Here is a 19,519-nt window from a genome sequence, read left to right as displayed (position 1 = left end):
ATTACCCAATTAGGAAAAGTACGTGCGATCCTGGCCTCACACCATAGAGCAAAATAAAAAATGTGAGTTGTGAACGTTTGCTTAATTTTGGGGGTTGAGAAAATCTTTCTAAATAGGACTCCAAAAGCCAAAACCATAAATGGAAAGACTAAAAGCACACGACTGGATAAAAAGAAAGCCTTTGGTACGGAAAAACAAAACCAAAATGAAACAAAACAAAATGAAAACAAAACCCATGAACAAGAGCAAAAGGCAAATGATAGGGCTGACTTAATTTGAGGTGATTTGATGACTTCTGAAGAGAAGCTTTTTCCTTCCCCCCCCCATGGTGTTGAGAGCTTCTCCCTAAGCCCATGAAGAGCTTACTTCCTGGTCCAGCAGTTGCTGGCCAATGCCCCTGAGTCTGGGTTGCAATGTCCCTGTCTGCTCCCTGAGATACATCTGGCTCTTTGGAATGGCTCCTCCATGCCAGATGTCTGACAATCCCCCCTCCCCTGCCTCCCTGATCTGACCTTGTTCTTGGGTGTTCGTTAGGTGAGAGAAAAAGGAATGTGAAAGCTAAAGTTTCTATCAGCATGTCTGAGCTTTGCTGGAAAGGTTGGGTAGGAGGTGGCTTCTCATGTTCACACCACTAGAACGTACAGGCAGCCTGTCCCAAGCTCACCTGTCTGGCCCCCGCTCCTGTTTGGGGCTTGGAAGGCAGACATCAGTTAACAAATGGATGGAAGTCAAGAGAGCCTGGCTTCCCAAGGTAATGGGTGCAGAGAGAAGCACAGAAATTTCAGGGGTAGATGGAAACAAAAGTTGTAAAGCTGCCTCATCTTACAGATGAGCCAAGAACCAAGGCTCAGAAAAGCAAAGCAAGCAGCAGAGGGCCATAGGCTAGCTGTTGGCAGCATCTGGCCCAGAACCTGGTGCTCCTACATCTCAGAGCAAGGATGAAGAAGAACTGCCGGCTGTTGCAGGTGTTTTTCCATGAGAACACTGGGGAGATGGGGAGTGGGGTCTCGGGGGAGTGATGGTCAGGCCTGCTCACTGCCCCGAGTGCTCCCATTTCGAGCCCTGTTGTGTTCCTCTGCTGTTACATGGATAAAATTAGATTCCGGGCAGAGAGATGCAGGGGAATCAGGAGCGGCTGTGTGTGTCTGGGTCCAACTCTGCTCACATCTGCTTTCCAGCTCTGGAGCACAGAATGACTCCAGAGGGAAGCAGACTGGAAAAGGAGGGATGGAGAGAGAGGGAGGGTATGTGTGTGTGAGAGGAGAGGGGAGAAGAAAGACAGGAAATGAGGATCAACATGGAGCCTGGAATGGTGGGAAATGGCATATTTCAGGGGGTGTCTGGCAGCCTTCTTACGGTGGAATCTTTTCAGGAGGGTTTTCTCAGTTGAAGCTCCCACTAGCTAAAGGGTCAGGCCACGGGGACTAGAGCTGACTAGAAGAGACAGCTCGGAGGGATCTTGTTAGTTATTTGGGGTTGGGTCCAGTTTCTTAGAGAATGTGAAAGTCTAGGGGCAGTGGCTTTGGGCAACATATGTCCAGGCACCTGGTCCTGTCTCACCCAACAGAGCAGAAAGGGACCCCTCAGCCCTCCTGACGGGTGTGCATGGGGCCAAGGGCAGGGGTGGTTACATCTTGTCACGTCACATTAAGGCTGAATCCCATGTGGCCAATGACCTTCACCCTACCTGTCAGCACAGCCCAATCTTGACACCACGACGGATTGACGTCGGTCTCCTGAGTGCCCACGTCCCTTGGGTCAGTCCTGTTCCCACTATGGGAGACAGCTCAGAGCACACATCCTGCCCGGAGTGGGTCTGGGGTTCCCAGGTGTGACAGGCTGAGGAAGTGGTCCCCAGAGCCCACGGATACGGGACTATCAGAAACTGGGCGAAATCACCACAGCTGAGCCGCTTCCAAAGCACCCAAAAACATTTCCTGCAAACAAGGCCCCCCTGGGAGGGTGCTGGCTGGCCTCAGAGCCCCAGGGCAGAGGAGACTAGAGGGCAGGACTTGGCAGGGGAGAGGGGAGTGAAGCCCACAGGCTTGAGTTTGCTTCCAGGACTGCCAAGAAAGCTTCCCACTCCCCTCCCCACACTCCCAAATGGTTTCTTGGCTGGGAAATGCGATTAGGCCTTGCAGGAGGGAGGGGCAGGAGGAGGAGGCCTCTGAACTCGCTTCTGCTCTGGCTCTGCAACCCCATGAGCCAGCCCTGCAGAGGGGAACGGCCTGGGCCAAGCTGGCATCTGGGGCCCCCGGTGTTGAGCTGTGGGCAGTGGGGGCTGCCCGCCGGGACCTCAACAAGGCCTGTGCATGCCAGCGCTTCGGGCGGCCTGAGCGACAGGGCACACGGGGCAGCCAAGGCCGGGCACAGAAAACCAAATTCAGATGTGCAGGACCCTCTCGGCAGATGAGCGGGCTGGGGATTGCACCACCGCCTGCAAGCCGAGCCAGGGCCCCTGTGCCCTGCTGGCCGCAACGCTGGCTCTGCTTTACGTGTCCCGGGAGAGAAGCGGCAAGATGAGCGCTCTGGTCGAGCCATTCAGCCATGCGGTTGAAGCAGCCGAGGCCGGGCTGCGGGAGCACAGCTGCCGTCTGCGTCTACCTGCTGCTGGCGCCCATGGCCGCTCTGCAGTCTGCAGTCGGCTCTGCCGCTCGGGGCCGGGGCGGGGGGCAGAGGTAGCTCCTTGTTCTGCTAAGCCTCCTACCTGATGTACCACCAGCCCTCCAGATTCTTCCGGATCACTTCCACAGTGACGCCCTTCTCAAAGCCAATCTCGTCCTTGCTTTGGCTGGTGTAAGGCTGCACAGTGACATACTTCTCCTCTGCAGGGAGCGAAGCAAGGAGGCATGGTTATTTGGGCTGGAGTGCGGGGCCTCCTTCCTGTTTTCTCCTTCCCTGGCCTGGCCCTGCTCAGCCCGCTGCCTCAATGCCGCCCCCAGCATGTGCAGAAGCTAGCCAGGGCCCCAGGCGGCCTGGATCAGCCCTGGCAGTCTAGTGCTGGCTCTCCCAGCCTCCTAAAAGCAGCCAGGGTGCTGGGGCCCGGGGTCCTCAGGGTCCCCAAAGCTCTCTGGGCAGACGGCACAGCTAGAGGAACCTGCCCCTCATGGGGCGTGAGTCAGGAAGTCCCTGGGACATCTGGCGCTCCCACCCCCCCCATGTCCTCCCCTTCCCTGCACATGCCATGCTTCCATCCGTGCCCCAGAGTGGTTCTCTGAGTCCCTCCCCCACCTCTACCCCTGAAGTCCTGCCCTGACCTTCCAGCAGCTCCAGGGGCACCTCGTTGCTGAAGCCTCCCTCTGACCACTAATCTGATCACCTCATCAGGTCATTCCCCCCGGGGATTGTGGGGAACACGTGTTCTGTGGGAACGGTTACATGTGCTTTCAGACAAGGGTCTGGCGGCCAAAGGATGGATGGCAGCGCCGAGTGCAGCCACCAGGTAGGGCCTCCCGGAGGGCCAAGCGGGCCGGCACGCTGAGCCGACGGCACGGCCTGGTGGCGCCCGCTTGGGGAGCTGCTTGCTGCAGGGTCCCTTCTGCCCACGAGCCTTGCTCAGGGTCTCCCCAGATACCGGGAAGGAGGTGCTCTACGGGAACTCAGGAAAAGCCTGGGAGGACAGGTGTGGGGACAGCTCTGGCTTCCTGGATCTCTCCGGCTTCTCTCCTGCAGCGCCCCTGCTGCCTCCACCTGGGCCCCAGCTCAGGCTTCCAGGGAGGTGCTTCTCCTGTGTCCCACAGCCGGCTGCCACGGACACCCCGCCTCCTGGGCGGAGAGCCTCCCCAGGGGAACACCCAGGTCTCAGGAATGAGCCCACATCCCCACCCCCACCGTGTGGGAGAATGAGGAGCTGAGCTAGACGGAACTGGCCCCCTGGCCACACCTTTTGAGCGGGTCACCCCAAACTCATGCTGTCCCCTCCAGCCCATGCCTGGCACACAGTCGGGACTCCAAAGGGACTAGGCAGTGCGTCGTTGAAGGGCAAGGCTGTTTGAACAGGGGCACTAAGTGGGAGGCTTTCTAGGAGCTCAAAATAGCAGCAGGCCGGGTTCTCAGATGCCCGCCCCACTCCTCCCAGCTCCCCACTGTGATGGCAGCTCCTGGACTCCTCAGCGGGACTCTGACGGGCAGCCTGGTCTGAGCCTCTGGCAGGAGTGGGGACGGGGGCAGCTGCCACCCCAACCCCCCGCGGCAGGAGGGCCATCTGTTCACTCTGGATTACGGGGGTCCCATCTGTAGCCCTGCGCTGGGCCGAGGCAGCAGCTCCCTCCGGGATGGAGGCGGCTTCCCTGCTGGGCTGCAGGGGCAGCACTGACGGGCCTGGCCGAGTCCAAAAGGCCACTAAAGGCAGAAGTAGGTGACAACCCACCGGCGCCTCACCATTCTTCCGCGTGCTCTTCTCGACGGCGAGCTCTTCTCAGAGGCAGGCCTTTCTCACCATCGACTAAGTCCTGGAAGCTTTCAGATTCCCCTGCCACCATGCTGAGGAGAGCTGCCAAGACTGCCTGAGAACCTTGTCCAGCCAGATTCTGACTTGGGCCTTTGAGAAGTGCAGTGTTCTGCAGGCCAGCCCTCCGCGCTCCTGCCTGCTGCTGGTCCCACTCCATTTTCCAGTGGGGCACGGTCAATCCTGGCCCAGGCCGTGGCCAGAAGGGCAGCGCCAGGCCCTGGGGATCTAGAGTTCTGAGGTTAGGGTGAGGCGAGGCCTGGGCTCCACATTTTGCCTTTGTTCAGCTGGGCTATTTTTAAAAGCCTGTGGTTCCAGCAGGAAGCCATCATTAAAGTTTTCCTAGGCAAAGTTGCTTTTGTAGGGAAAAATTACAGTCCTTCTCTCAGGAAGATCAGAGGGGCCCTGCCCTGCTGCATGGCAGTGAGCAGGGCCTCAACCAGGACGTGCGGGCTCGAGCTCCGGAGCCACCAGGCCCGAGCAGCAGCCTCTGCAGCCCCCGGTGTGTGCGCTGAGCACAGAGCACCAAGGGCCACGTAAGAGTCCTGCTCTCCCTTGACTCTCTCAGGGATGGCAGAACCAAGCACCTCCGTCTTACCCAGGGAAGCCGAGCTGCTCTGCAAAAGGCCCTGGGCTTGGTGGCCCTCAGGCTGCCCTGAACGCAGATGTCTGGGAGTTTGCGGCCAGCGTGGAGGCTTGTCCTGCCCTGGCACCGTACAGCTTCCAACCGATGGGCATTCAGAAGGCAACTCTCCAATCGGTCTCGGTGGGGGCTTACTTTTCTGTCAGGGGTGGCTTAGGTGGTGGAGGCGTGGCTTACCTCCAAGTGGACATGTGCCATGTGGGTCTCAGGTTCCTAGCTCCCAGGTTTCCCGGGGGGAGCAGCAGAGCTGGCCCCTCTACTGGACCAGGGCCACAACCTCACCTGGGGGCAGGGGTGGGGGGAGACCAGGAGGGAGGATGCCCGGACAGACTGAAATGGTCTCGGGGTGAGGGCTGAGTTATTCGGGTTGCTTCGGGTCTCCAGAAGAGACCCTGAGGCATCAAAGTGGAGGAGAGAGGCTCCGTAAGCTCTGGGGGGCACCTCAGGGTTTCTGGGAAGCACGGAGGCCGTGGTCACTCTGACATGCCATCAAAGGTTGGTGGCAACTTCGCCCTAGGGAGGGCTGACCAGGCCGCCCACGGGGTGGGTGGGTGGGTGGGTGGCTGGCTGGCTGGGGGAGGTGGACAGGCCTGTTTTGGTTTTGGAGATGGGGGCCGGAGAGCCCTGCAGTTTCCAAACCACAGACGCCTCCTCTTTCAAATGCTTTCCCCTCCGTCAGCAGTCTCCCTGGCTCCCCTCCCGGCCCCCACAACCTACCCAACCCCACTGCAAGAGGCCTTTCCCTTCCAAAGGCCTGGTTGGCGGAGGGGCTGGGGAGTTGAGGCCCTGGGGAAGCACGGCTTCTCTCTCGTCTAGTTATATATGACCCACTGCCTGTTTCCCCCCTCAGCTCTGCTGGTAGCAGTGGAGTTTCTCCCAGCCAACTTTCTGCAAGTTTGTCTTGGCTGCCTGATTTAACTTAGCCCTGATTTAACTCAGGGCTAAGACTGGGAAATAATGCTGTTTAGGTCTCTTGTTGGAGAGACAGAGAGGGCGAGAAGTTGTGGGCTTGTGTTCACTTACGTATTTGCCTATGTATGGCTGTCTCTAGAACTACGCGTTTCGCGGGGCACGTGTGTCCATGTATACACTGCGTGTGTGCTAGGGGGGCTGCCATGAGGCTGCGTACGAAGCGTACGTGTACTCGGGCGTCACTGCAGAGGGATACATGCGTCATGGCCGTGAGCAGCCTGCTGGGGCACTTGTGACTGTGCGCGTGTGTGGAACGGTCTACATGTGCTTGCACAAGTGGAATCGTGTGTGTGTGTGAGCGGCTGCGTGCGGGCTGGAGGGGCCGTCGGGCCGTGCACGGGCGGGAGCGTTCGTCACTTGTGAGTGGCCGTGAGCCTGTGGAGACAGTTGTGTGTGGGGCTCGGTGTATGATGGTGTTTGGAGCAGATGCTGGAGGGGATGGGGGAGGGCCAAACCTTTGTCTCTGCTGTTTTTCCAGGCCAGCGTCCCACTCTTCTCTGCTGCCAAGGCTCGGGGCTTGGCCCTGCTCAGCCCGGCCCCCCAGCAACGCTGCCCCACCGCTCCTAGGTCTAGGGTGCCTCTGCTTGACGTTCAAGCTTGCTCTTGCTGTTTCTATGACTTGGCCTCCTGCCCTGCACCAGCCCTCAGGGTCCAACCCTTGCTCCACCCTCAGGATAAGCTGGGCTCCCACCGCCAGGGCTCTGAGTGTGTCGCCGAGCCAGCCCCAGGCGGGGGCCGCCTCAGTGTCCAGGCCTGCGCTGCCCGGGGCTTGGGGCAGATACCAAGACATGGTGTCAGAGGTGTTCAGGAACAAGCTTTGGGAGTGGGGGTGAGAGTCACGGGGCATCCCTGCTATTCTGGAACACGCCCTTCCAGCTGTGTTCTCTGCGAGATAGGACGTGGGCCGCTGCTGGCCTGCAGGCTCTGGAGACGTTGAGGGGTCTGGAGGCCCACCCCTAATCTCCCTGCTTCCCAAGCTCCTAGATGTTGGAAAGGCCCTAATCCTACAAATGCCTTGGTTCCCCATCAGCCTGGACGGCAGGCCAGGGGCCTCCCTGGAACCTTCTTGATCAGGCCCCTCACAAAGTGCCAAAACCTAGTGCTGAAGACGCTGGAGGCTCCTGGCTGAACCAAATGCCGCCCTCCGAGCTGGTTGGGGCCGTGCCCCGGGACCGAGCTGGGACTGGCTTTCACTCTCTTTCTCGTTTCCCTGGAGCTGGCTGAAGGAGGAGGGCTGTGGGCTGATCCTTCTTCCTACTCTGTCCCTAAGTAATTGCTAGTCCAGCTCCGGCCAAGGAAACACCTCCTCAGAGGAAGCGGGCAATGAAGGGTGGGGGCGAGCGGGACAGTGCTGCAGAGACGTACGCACCCCCAGTTCTCCATCTGCAGCTTCCAGGGCAAAGGGAGCCTTTCTAAGTCCAGCTGCCCCTACAGTCACGTCGTGAGTCCCATGACCCCCACCCACAGGATGTCGGCAAAGCCACCCCAACTTCCAGGCAGCCCCCTGTGCCCTCCTCCCCGATGCCCCCCAGCTGCAGAAGGTGAGAGAAAGCCTGGCTGCTGAATCTGGGTGAGAAGGCCAGAGGGCGCAGAGGAGCAGAGCTCAGAGGGGAGGCAGGCGTTAGCGAGCGAGCGAGAGGGAGAGAGGCAGCAGCTGCGGGTCAAGAGAAGCCGGCTCCCACCGTCACCTCGGCTTTGCTGCCTGTTGACCATCCCGCCCAGGGTCCACCGGCGATCCAGACGCCGCAGATGGGCCTTGCGTCTCTTGGACACTGGTGTGGGAGATGGCAATGGAACACGCAGCCGACGGAACCGGCGGAGAGAATGGAAATGAGGATGAGATGGGATGGGGCAGGGGAGGGATGGTGGGAAGGAAGGTTCATGATCGCAGGTCCTCATCGCCAGGACCAAGCCCTGGAACCGCGTGCCCCTGCTGGACGGGGGCAGATCTGCCCGCTGACAGCACTGGCCCCCTGGGGAGAGGCCACGGTTCATACCCGTGAGCCTGGGACGGGCTGAGAACTTTGAATCCTAGCACCTGCAAGGTGAAAAGGGTCCTTGGCCCCAGCCTGACACAGGGATGGCCCTCCAGGCATTCCTGGGGGCCAGCACAGGGCCTGGCACATGGCCGGTAGCTAGGAAATGTTGCAGAGTGAAATGCACACAGGGATGGGTGCCTCGGGCCTTGGTTCTGCTCCTTCACTGCCCACTGCCCACTGGATCTGCAAGGACAGGGAACCCACCTCTCAGCTTCTCAGTGCTGCAGACCCCTTTTGCCTGGTCCCCCCTCTCTGCGGTGGCATCTTGTGCTGCTGTTCTGGTGGCCGTGGCCCAGCTCCACAAGCCCTCTGGCTTCTTCCGGGATGCCCAGGTGGGTTGGACCCCAGACTGGGACAGCACCCCGGGGAGGCCAGCAGTCAGTCAAAGGAAAGCTGTCCAGACACACCTGAGGCAAGCCCCACCAAAGCCTCCTGGGAAGTATTTGCTTTCCTTGGCGGGGAGGGCTGTCTTGTTTGACCTGCTTCTTGTAAGCAGGAGGCCTGGACAAAAGGCTGGAGGTGTGGACTCAGGTGAGGCTTCACTGCCAGGTTACTGTGTCACCTGGGACAGGCTTCTGTCCTTCTCTAAACCTGTTCCTTCAGCTGTTGTTGGGGTTGACACCACCTGCCCTGGCACGGGAGGGGACAAGGCACTCAATAGGCTCTGTGGAAAAGAAACAAGGTCCTGTCTGAGGCCAGACTGGGAAGGACTCTGACAGCTGACCTCCCGGGCGGGGGTGTTCTGTGGTTTCCCTGTGGGCCGAGGAGCTTCGGCTGACGCCCAGGCTGGGGCCCCCTTAACAGTAACAGTGGTATTTCTCCAGTTTCGACCATGTACAAGGACCATCTTGCTGAAGCTTCACAAAGCCCTGCGCTGTCGGCACCATCCCCATGTTAGAAACATGAAGCCAGAGGCACAGGCATGTTAAGAAACCCTCTGAGTAACAGATCTAAGTGTTGGGGAGCCCACGGCTCTGGAGCCCAGACTCTTGGCCCGATGATGTTCTCCCCCCTTGACCCTGCGCCCCTTTGCCCACCAACAAGGGAAAAGGCCCCAACAAGAGGCTCATGCCGATGCAAACCCACCAGAAAGGAAGGCTCCAGGGCACGGGCGCACTGGCAGAGACCCGGGGGCTCCCTGGAGGTGACACCTCTCTGGACCTCTGAGAGGCAATGGATTGAGTGTTTCACGAAAGTATCTCACCAGTGTTGGGCTGGGCCCTCCTCTTCATCAGTGGGTAAGAGGGTCTTCAACCTCCACCCCGGTCCTCCTACATCCTACTGCTAACCTTTCAGAGGAATACGACCACATGCCAGAATGTCTGATAACAGAAATAAACCAAAACAGCCAATTGTCTCTTCTTCCCAGAGCAATAAAAAATAAGTATTAGGGGAGATCTGATGGGATGAAGCCTTCCAGTTTCTATCCACAGGGCTCAGGGACCTACGATGGGATGGCAACAGGCCTGGAGTAGAGATCGCCAGACAGGGGACCAGGGTGGGCTAATCTTTTAGCCACATGGAGGTGGGTACCGAGGGACCGGAGGACACACCACAATGTTGGGGCCTTGGGCTGGGAGACTGAGCCCCGAGCCCTCCTGTCCAGCGGGGTGGAGATGCCCAAGATATAGTGACAAAATTCCCAGCTGCCCGAACGCCGCTGGGGGGACGGGTGCACAGGTCCTCCCAGAAGCATGCCGCACAACCTGTTTGAAAGAGGGTCCTGCTGGGCGCACAGGCCCGCACACACAAACCTGCACTGGCCGCCTGAATCTTCCTGCGGCAAGGTCAAAGTCCTCCACAAAGCTGTCTCTTCAAACCAGACAGGCTTCTGTGCACACACACCTCTCCTGCTCCTTCCCGCCTCCTTGGTGTCCCGTCCTCCATCTCCTGACATCTCTGCCCTGACATTCGTGGCATAGCCTTTTCAGGTGGGGCTGCGATTCCACACACACACACACACACACACACACACACACACACCCTCTCAGAGTTGCTTACAAGCAAAACGTTTCATGGACAGGCATAGGGCACAGCGGTGGAGAGCACCGGGCCAAGGAAGCTGACCGAGGCTCGAGCCTTACGAGGACAAGCATGTGGCTAACGGTCTGGAAGCCTCAGTTCCTGCATCTGGAAAAAGGGGATTATAACAATGCCTCCTAGGATGGTGGGGAAGGCTTTTCAAGAACCAGGCCACACACTATTCTACACCCTGGGGATTGTTATTTCTGAGAAACCCCAGGGTGACCCCAGCATGTGGAAGTGGGTAGGAGGAGCTCAGGGGCTACAATCCTCCATCACTGCAGAGACCCGGAGATGAGACCGGGTGCAGGCTCGGCCCCAGGGCTCCAGAGCTGCCAGGAAGGGCCGCACACCCAGCTGGAACATGCCCGCCCTTCCCGACGGAGCCTAATCCCTGGAGGCCTGTCAGGTACTGCAGGGGCTGCAGCACCGGTCAAGGGACTGAAATAAAGCACTGACACGGGAGGAAGGGTGGGGCTCCAACCGCCCGCAGTAACGGACATTTGGGGGAAGGATGAATAGGGAGCTGGTGCTTGCTTGGCCGGCTGCTTATTTTGGCCTGGGCAGCATGGAATGGAGGGGGGGTGTGTATGGGGGGGCAGGCCTGGAGGTAGCCTGAGTGCCAGGTGACAGGCCTCCAATGCCCTGGCTCTCAGATGTGCCCGTTTGGACCATCCCTACAGACCGTTAGGGCAAGCATTCCTGCCAGGACATGGGGGAGGGGTGGTTGGGAGATATCAGGAGCAGGCAGCTAGGACCTGGAGGTGGCTCAGACTCACTGGGCTCAGGTAGCCTGCTTTGGCGGATTCCTGAGTCCACACATAGGCTGACCAGGCCAGCGCTGGCCTGGAGGGGCGGGGAGAGGGGAAGGCTCTTTGGAACGCAATGAGAAAACACCAGAAAAAAACCCACCAGGCCAGAGCTAATCAGAGGGGCTAGTGGTGCAAGGGCCACCTTGTGGTTCCTGCTATGCTGAGAAATGACTCAGCCCTGCTCTCTGTGTCTGCACTGTTGCCCAGGATAACAGACACCCAGAGCACAGAAGCTGTGTGCACACGGCCCTTGGGGTCATCCCTGTGGCAGAGAGCATGGTGTGGGGTCAGGAAGGCAAAGGTGGGAGTCTCTGTGGGGTCCCCCAGAGGAACTGAGGGCTTCTACGGGGAAAGGGAGCTTTAGGGTCTAGTCCTAAGACTGTTCTCTCCGGTCTCTGCCCCAAAGTTGCCCAAGCCTGAGATTCACACTCCAGGGAAATTTCCCCTCTAATTTGTGCCCCATGCAGGGCAAGCAGACCTGGGAAGGGAGGTGAGCTTGTGGGCTGGCCTCAGTGAGATGGCGTCCCAAGGGAAGGGGCTGGGACATGGCCCAGCTCCCTTCAGGGATTCTGATGGTTTTAGGGAGAAGAGTGGGAAAGCTACCTCCAGAAGAACTGGGTTCACTCCTAGGGACAGAAATGGGGTGGGCACCAATCCAGGAAGACCTCGAGGCAGCCCGCTTCCCACATGTGCCTCAGTACTCCCCTCCCCTTGAACCTGCAGGCCCTTACCTTCCCCAGTCTTGGAGGTGTTGATGTCTGAGTCATCCCGAGTACCATTCTGGGCCTCCAGGTAGGTGGCAGGGACCCAGCCCTGCTCCTCAGAGGTGCTCACGAACCACCAGCCTGCGGAGGAGACAAGAGAGAACGCAGTCATGAGCACCTAGCAGGATGGGAGGGGGAGGAGACAGGGCACAGAGCCAGACAGCCTGGGCACCTGGCAAATGCCCGGCTCACGTCTGGCCTCGAGAAGCCTGCACCACACTAAGGAGAAGCCAACATGCTCCCCGAGAGGAGGGCCTGACAGACAGTGACCCACACTTACACAGATGTTTGACGGAAAAATTTAACAATGAGAAACGAAACAAGGATATACAAGCGTGTGAAAATCACCCTGCAGAAAAGGCCAAGGAAGCCCCGGCTGAGCACAGACACCGTCTAGGGTCTCCGAAATCCAGCAGGACTACTGGCGTGGCTGGGGGTCTGGCATTCTCCGCTTTCAGAGGGATCCTGAGATACACGCGTCACGGTGACCTGCGGATGGCCGCTGCGCCCCTTTCCCCGTCACGGGTCAGTGGCGTTTGCACGTCGGTGCTACTCATGGCTGCCCTTAACCGTGCTGACATGTCAGTCACACTAAGTGGGCACCACACCCTTGAGTGACCCTCGACAGTCACGGCCAAATGATAAAAAGCTCACTCGTTTTCTTTCTCGTTTGTTGGTTCGTTCACTTATCATTTAAACGAGTGTTGAGGGAGCACAGCCCTCGGAGCACCCAGGGCCTGGGCCTCCACTCCCTGCCTTCAGTCTCTTCTCAGAACGTACACTTCACAGGATCTTGTCTCCGTCCCCATCCCACGCCCAGCCTCCTCCACCCCCAAAGCGATCTGACACTGATTCTCTTTTCTGCCCATGACCGAGCTGTTTCCAAATATGGACGGTTCCCTGACAAGAGCTCCTGGGCGTCTCCCTGGGCAGCACGGAGACCCCATCGCTGCCCACAGGGAGTGGCTGCCCCGGAAGGGGGGACACTGGAAGGTGGCGGCGGCCTGAGGGACAGAGGAGAACAGTGCCACCCCTGCGCAGGCCCCCAGCACCCTGAGCCACCTCCTAGGTCTTCTGCTAGGTCCCCGCTGCCCCCTGGGACAGGCCTGGGGTAGCAAACAGCCTGTGATCTCTTCTCGAACGCCCTGCCCTCCCAGGAGCTCCACGACGGTGAGGAGAGCCCAGGAGACACGGTAACATCTGCACGATACTGTGCTGACGGATATGTGTCACTACACGCTTGTCCACAGCGCCGAGAGGGAACCCTACTGTAAACCGCAGGTCTGAGTGACCAGGCCGTGTCAACACAGGCTCCTATACAACATGGGCCACTCTGAAGGGGGTCTGTGCGCGTGTGGGGGCAGGACATGTGCAGGAAAACTCTGTGCTGCAGCCGGTTTTGCTCTGGACCTAAAACAGCTCCAGAACATGCCAGTCTTAACCAACGAACGGGAAAAGCCTGGGATGAGTGGTCTGGGATCTCAAGGCCCGGGCCTCTTTGGCTCAGGGGGCTTAGGTGGGTCACTGTCCTCTCCGGAACCCAGGGTGGAGGCCTTAACCCCATTCTTTCCTTCCCCGGCCAGAGTATGTCTTTCCCCAGAGTGGGGCTGGAGGGGGAGCACGTGCACATCCCGGACCACTGAGGGGGCTCCCTGGAGCAGCACTGCTGTTCTCCCAGAAGCCCAGGCCACAACGGTGTGGCTGCTTCCGAGGCAGTGGCTGATGGAGGCCCCAAAGAAACCCTAGAAGGCAGGACTCGCAGGGGTCTTTTCCCTTCTCTTGGCTTCTGGGGGAGCACTCTCCGGAATCCCAGCCGTCTCCGCCAGGAAGCCCAGCCCCAGGGAACAGGGTTCCCATCTCACAGAGCTTTTCCACCACGAAGGTGGCCCTGCCTCCTTGACTGCAGGAGTGGACATATCTGGTCAGTCATCTTCTGACCGATCTGTCCTCTCCCTGGACACTGTAACGGTTCCAGGGCTTTCTCAAGAACAGACACGAGTGCTTTGGCGATCTGAAGGCTAAGACCCCGTAAACCAGGAATTGCAGGGCTATGTGGGAAGAGGTGGCCTGAGAGTAAAGTCAGTAAAGCAGCAGCATGGTCCAGAGATAGTCAGTCCTGATTAACATCGTTCAGGCTCTGGCTTCCAGGTGGGCTAAGGCTAGACCACCCCGTTGGACTCCCTAACTCCAGTGGCCTGTGACCTTCCGTGTTATTTAACTAAGCTGCAGCAGGTTTCAGCCACCGGAACCGAGCGTCCTCACCAACGCCATCTCTATCCAGCAAACACCAAGGCTCGTGACTGAAGGTCCACCATCGTGAGCCAAATCTGGAGACAAAATTCAAGTCCACTGGGCATCTGCCACCACAGACCTCAGCAGGTGAGGACAGAGCCTTCTGAGCCACTCTCAGTAACTGGTACCTCCCTAAATTCCCACTCACCAGGATAACCTCCAAGAGCCCCAAAGAACAGTCACCATAATTCCCAACTTGGAGTCACTTTTGAGAGGGTCTTGAAGGCTGAGGCTCTCACATGATCCCCAGGTCCAGGCCCTAACGCCAAAAGCACACAGGTTTTGGCTCCCATACCTCCAGGCCCTCACCAGCCTGACCGCCCCAGTTCTGCCCCCCAAAGCCAAGCCAAATCCCAGTGGGCTAAGGAAGTACCATGAGGGCCTGCCCTCCAAGGGGCGCTCTGCTTCCCAGGAGAGGGCTTCCCCAGGATGGGCCTGGGCTGGAGCCCGGGATCTTACGGTCATGGGAAAAAACGGGGATGTGCCCGAGAAACAGCGGAACTTGGAAGCATGTGTCCTGGTGAGGATTTGCCAACATCCCTTCATGCGCAGCCCCTCCCAGCCTCTTCTTCTGTACCAAGGTGTGCCACTGCCAGCTCCACCCTCCGAAACAATCCCTTTCTGTCCCCACTGGAGGAATAGTCCCTCCTTTCTTCATATGAGCCCAGGGCTTCCCAGGAAAGCAGGTAACTTGGTGGTCTCCTGGATGGCTGCAGTCAATGTCTTCTAAGCTTTCTCTTTCTGGACTTTGCACTCCAAGTCATCCTTAATAGAGGCAAAGGAGGCAAGTCCCTCTGTGGGCACCAGGAGGGCTGGGGTGGGGGGAGGAAGGGTGGGAGGCAGAGATTTTCTCCATCAGTCCCATCCGAGCTTGTCTGTATCCTCATTTGGTATGAAGTGAGTCCATCAGCCTAATGACCTCCTGTTTTCGCCCTCTCCCCCCGGGGCCATATTGGGGACCAGCCTCTGTATGGGCCTTTCCCCTTGGATCCAAGGGCCTCATAATCCCAGGGTTCGGGTCTCTTTTCTGCTGGCATTGTCTCCCCATCTCCTTATTTCACCCTCTGAGAATCCTTCCTTGTACATCCTGCTGCCTCCTCTCCCCCAAGAGCCAGGGACCCTGACAGTTTTGCTGAGAACAGTGGACTGCACTTCCACTCCAGCCCTGAAATGTGCAGAGCTAGGCTGAGTGGCTCCGAGTCTCAGATCCCTCCTGCCTCAGGCCTTACAGAGACGAGCCTGTTGCTGACCTGGCTGCGGGCACCTCCACCGAGCAAAGAAGGACAGGCTCAAACACCGCCCAGGTGGGCATGGGGGAATGTGGGCGAGGTGCCCACCCCAGCTCCATGCAGACCTCCCAAGCGCCCTGGCATGAGTCACACCATTGGGCCTCTGGGGGAGGCTCTCTGGGCCCGCGCCCACCCACAGCTGCTGACAAGCCTCTCCCAGATGCCAGCATTCAGACATCAGTTGCTGTAACCAGGGCTCCTGACCAAAGTCCCTCCTGTTCCTCCAAGGAGCAACTGGAGCCTGAACCCCTGGGGGTGGGGGCAGCTGGCCGCGAGGGCTCAGGTATCAGCCAGTCCTATTGGACTCCCAGGCTCACCTCCAGCGCTCATGGCATCCTCTTTTCCAGAGGCAGGGAGTGTGCCGGCTGCATGTGGGGGTGGGTGTGGGTGGACGAGGCTATCTCTGAGTACACGGGAGGTATGTTATGCCCATGTACATTTCTATGCAGGCGTGTGCATTTGTTCGACGTGATGATGACTACGGTCAGGTGCTAACTTTATATACCTTATTTAACCTTCGAGAATCCTGTGGAGTGTTACTGTTATCATCAACCCCACTTTACAGATGAGGAACTTGAGGCAAAGATCATGATTAGGAAGAGGCAGAGCTGGACCTCAATGAACCCAGGCAGTCAGGCTCCAGGAGCCATATTCTTACCCACCACGGAAGTGGATAAGGAGTTTCTCGGGTGTGTGCACAAGGGCAGATGGAACTCCCTGCACGTGTGCCCCTGGACGCTGGTACGGGATACACGTCGCTGTGTGATTCCCGGGTGTATCCGACGAGCAAAGATGCAGGGCTGTGTGTACTTGAGAGTCTGTGTACAGGGAAGGGTCCTCTGGAAGCAGAGGGTAATAATTAGGGATCTAGGGTCAGAAAGACACAAATTCAGGTCCTGGCTTGCTACTTCCTGTGTGATCCTGGGCAAATCAGTAAACCTCTCTGAGCCTCAGTCTCCCCTCCCTGATATGGGGATAATTAACGGCGCTTACCTCTTAAGGCTGTTGAGGTGGATAAATGAGAAAGAAGTAGCTTAGCTTGGGGCCTAGCACAGAGCTGGAGGTCAAAAACCTTGAGCTCTTATCAACATGGTGGTGGCTGTTTGGTATTGCCCTAGACTAACAGTCAGCACCCATGGGTGGCCAGGTGGTGTCTCTGCCTGCAGAGTAGATCAGGACACACTCAATACATTGTGGTGAATGGACTTGGATGTGTGCACCTATGCCTGTGTAGTTAATCTGTCGAGTTCGGGGACTGCCTCCAGGGGTTCCAGAAGAATGGGAGGAGCTATCTCTTGCTCTTTCCTTAGCTAATGCAGTTCGTGATAGCAAGTGGGAAGTGGGGCCAGAGGGGAGAGGTCTCTGGGGTTTCCCTCCTTGCTCCACACGTGTCAGGGTTATCCTCAGCCTGGCTCCCGTCCTTCAGCTCACACAGTCCCCCAGGACAGAGGTCCTACAGCTTCCACTCTCCTGTCCTACCGCCTCGGCAAGCCTTCCCTAACTGATCTCCAAATCCCAATAGTGTCCCAAGCGTCAAGCCCACAGTTCACAGCGGCTCATGCACTTGGAGAATTAGTCTTGCTGAGACTGTAAGTACCATGTTTGCTTTGTCTCCAGGGCAGAACTGAGCTTGCAGCAACCCATCAGGCAGATGAGGAAACTGAGGCACAGAGCCTAAGTGCTGGAGCCAAAGATCTGAGTCTGAATCCCAGCTCTGCCACTTCCATGCTCTGTGGCCTCAGGAAAGGGACAGAGCCTGTAAAATGACTTCATCTGCAAGAGGGTGAGACTACCATCTGCCTTGCAGGCTAGCGGGAGGATGGAGAAGACCAAGAACTACGCGGAGGGTCTGGCACACTAAACAGAAGCTAGGAGCTTTACTGGGGGCACCGAAGCCACAGGTTGTGGAAGGCGAGGTGGCCAGCACTCACGGATGCCCAGGGACCCATCTGAGCCACCTCTGCGTTTTTCATGTCCCCAGGAAGATGGGTCCACACTCCGAGCTGGCCTGTTCGCCTTCCTCTCCCATCCTCTCAGCCTTTGTTCGTGGGAGAGGAAATTCAGTGAGGTTTCATGAAAGGACTTATCATTGGACTGATGAAGTGGCCAGAGCTGGGCTCAGATGGGGACGGCTGTTCCGCTTGGCTGCCAAATCTGGCCTTGCCCCGAGAAGTCAACCCTTGTTTCCAGGCAGAAGGGGAGGAAGCTCTTTTTTGGGAGGAGGTGGGGGACAGAGAACGTGGTGGAACAGGAGAGGGTAGAGACCCCCAAAGGGCCTGGGCTGGCTTGGAGACCCCTCAGCAGAGCCCTGCACTCCAGGCCCAGCAGCCGGCCTCTGGCAGGTGTTCCTACCCAGGGCGCCCTTATGCTGACGTGTTCCCCCACCCCTGGCAGGGGGCAGGAGACGGGCTACCACGTCCGTTGCTTTGAGTGGGAAACTGCAAACTGTTGCAGAGGGGCCCTGAGAAGGGAGCCCCCCCCCCCCACTGGATGTGCAGGAGAAGCCTTCATTCTGGGGGCTCTAGGTGTGATCTTTGGAGCTAAGTCCAAAGGGAGAATTCCCAGCTGGCCAGTCCCCTGCATGCTGCCTGAGCCTGGCTGCCTCTTCTCTGAGGGCCATGTCTCCACAGTGCCAGAACAGTGTAATTCAGCCAGACAGGCCGGGGCCCAGCCCTCTCCAGAGGGCAAAGGCCTAGAAAGAACAGCAATGTCACTTGTCATAGCAGCCAACCCTGCTTGTGGGCCTCAGTAAGAACCCACTTCACAATGGCCCAGGGGCTGAGCGGGGAGAAGGTCACACCGGGGCAGCCTGGCCAGCACCTCCAGCTCAGGGAGGGGAGGGGGAGCACCCAACTTAGGCAGGGAAGGGGATCCCCAGTCCCAAGAGGAAAAGCTCAGGCCCAGAAGCCAGAGTCTCCCTCCTTCCAGGCTGAGCATGATCCTCAGCTGTTGCGCCAGTTTAAAATGGACTCTAACTGGGGCTTGGCAATGCTGGCACTGGGGGAGGGATGGAAAGAGTGGAGAGGAAATGGAGAGAAAGAGAGAGTCAGAGGTGGGGACAGACAGAAGGTGGGGATGGGAGGATCTGGACCAGGGGCTGGGGGCCTTAACCTCTCCAAGAGGGGGCAGAGCCTGGCCAAAGCCAGCAGGAAGTGACGGGCACTCCCAGGCCACTGCTGTCCCTGGGCTGACCAGGCCACAATGGCCTCCTTAATGAGAGAGGATAATGAGCTCATTAGGGCCAGAGGAGGCCAGCTGCACACAATTAGGACGTTAATAAAGTCTTCGGAGGTCACAGCTCAGCCTAGGACAAAACAGCTGGTGGGGGAGGGGGACCCTGCTCCTTCCTCTCCCTCTGAAGTTCCCCCTGTTCTTCAGGGTGTTGTCCTCCAGGAGGCCTTCCCTGACGCCCCCCTCCCCAGCCCTGCCCACCCCAGGATTCAGCCCATGGGCACTTCTTAGCCCCTCTTCCAAGACCTCGGTTTGGATCCTTCACCATGTCTAGCTTGTGACCTGGAACAGGTCACTGGCCTCCCCAGGGTCTCATCATACCAGGACGCTATGATCTGCCTATAGGGCTGCCTGCTATCGGGGACGTGCGGTGTACTCGATAACCAAGTGCCTACCAAGCCCTTGGTCTGTGCCGGGCATTCCAGGCCTCAGGCGCTCTCCCCACTTCCCCCTGCACTGCACACAGGATGGGCCCAAGTACAGCCAGTGTATGGGCGCTGAGGCCAGCAGGAGAGGGCTGGGTTCCCACCCAGCAGGGTAACAGGCAGGGTGAGATTCTGAGTTTGGGAGAGCCCAGCAGACTTTAGGTTACTTCTGGGCCTTGGCTCTTTCTTTCCCTTTCCTCCAGGACCTTCGCAGGGTCTGACGCCGGTTAATGCAGAGCGGAGCGTCGGTGGAGCGCTACTGCAAGGCCAGGCCTCGCGAAGGGAAGGGTGTGCCGGCAGGGTGGGGTGGGGGACAGAGCTAGGGACAGCAGAGGCATGGTCCCCAGGCCTCCAACAACGGCCTCCAGTCACGATGCCCATCAGTCAGACTCCAGCTCCTCTGAGGGGTGCTCTGCCCAGGCACTCCCCTGTTCTTCCCTTGCAGTGGTCTGGAGAAGAGGGGGCAGTGAGGATTTGTAAGCCCTGAATGGGGGCAGGGGTGTTGCCCAGAAGGGGAAGAGTGCTGAAGGGGGCCAGGCACCTGGGACCGTGCTGCCCACCTGGCCACACCACACCTGGCCCC

General features: G+C 58.6%; 1 protein-coding gene across 3 annotated transcripts in view; it reads right to left on the bottom strand.

The window, feature by feature from the left end:
• SH3PXD2A (SH3 and PX domains 2A) overlaps window positions 1-19,519 on the bottom strand; it is a 226,573-nt gene that overhangs the window by 13,064 nt on the left and 193,990 nt on the right. For all 3 annotated transcript variants that reach the window (XM_087862734.1, XM_045803038.2, XM_045803039.2), the window contains 3 exons: window positions 11,667-11,780; window positions 7,751-7,834; window positions 2,708-2,825 (listed from right to left, as the gene is read on the bottom strand). In XM_087862734.1, the coding sequence (XP_087718860.1) occupies window positions 2,708-2,825; window positions 7,751-7,834; window positions 11,667-11,780 (316 nt within the window). The remainder of the gene's footprint in view (window positions 1-2,707; window positions 2,826-7,750; window positions 7,835-11,666; window positions 11,781-19,519) is intronic.

The sequence above is a fragment of the Ursus americanus genome, chromosome 6, assembly GCF_024610735.1.
Source record: "Ursus americanus isolate L20-20 chromosome 6, mUrsAme1.1.p, whole genome shotgun sequence".
NCBI classification, from domain to species: Eukaryota; Metazoa; Chordata; class Mammalia; order Carnivora; family Ursidae; genus Ursus; species Ursus americanus.
This window is presented reverse-complemented; position numbering and strand designations above follow the sequence as displayed.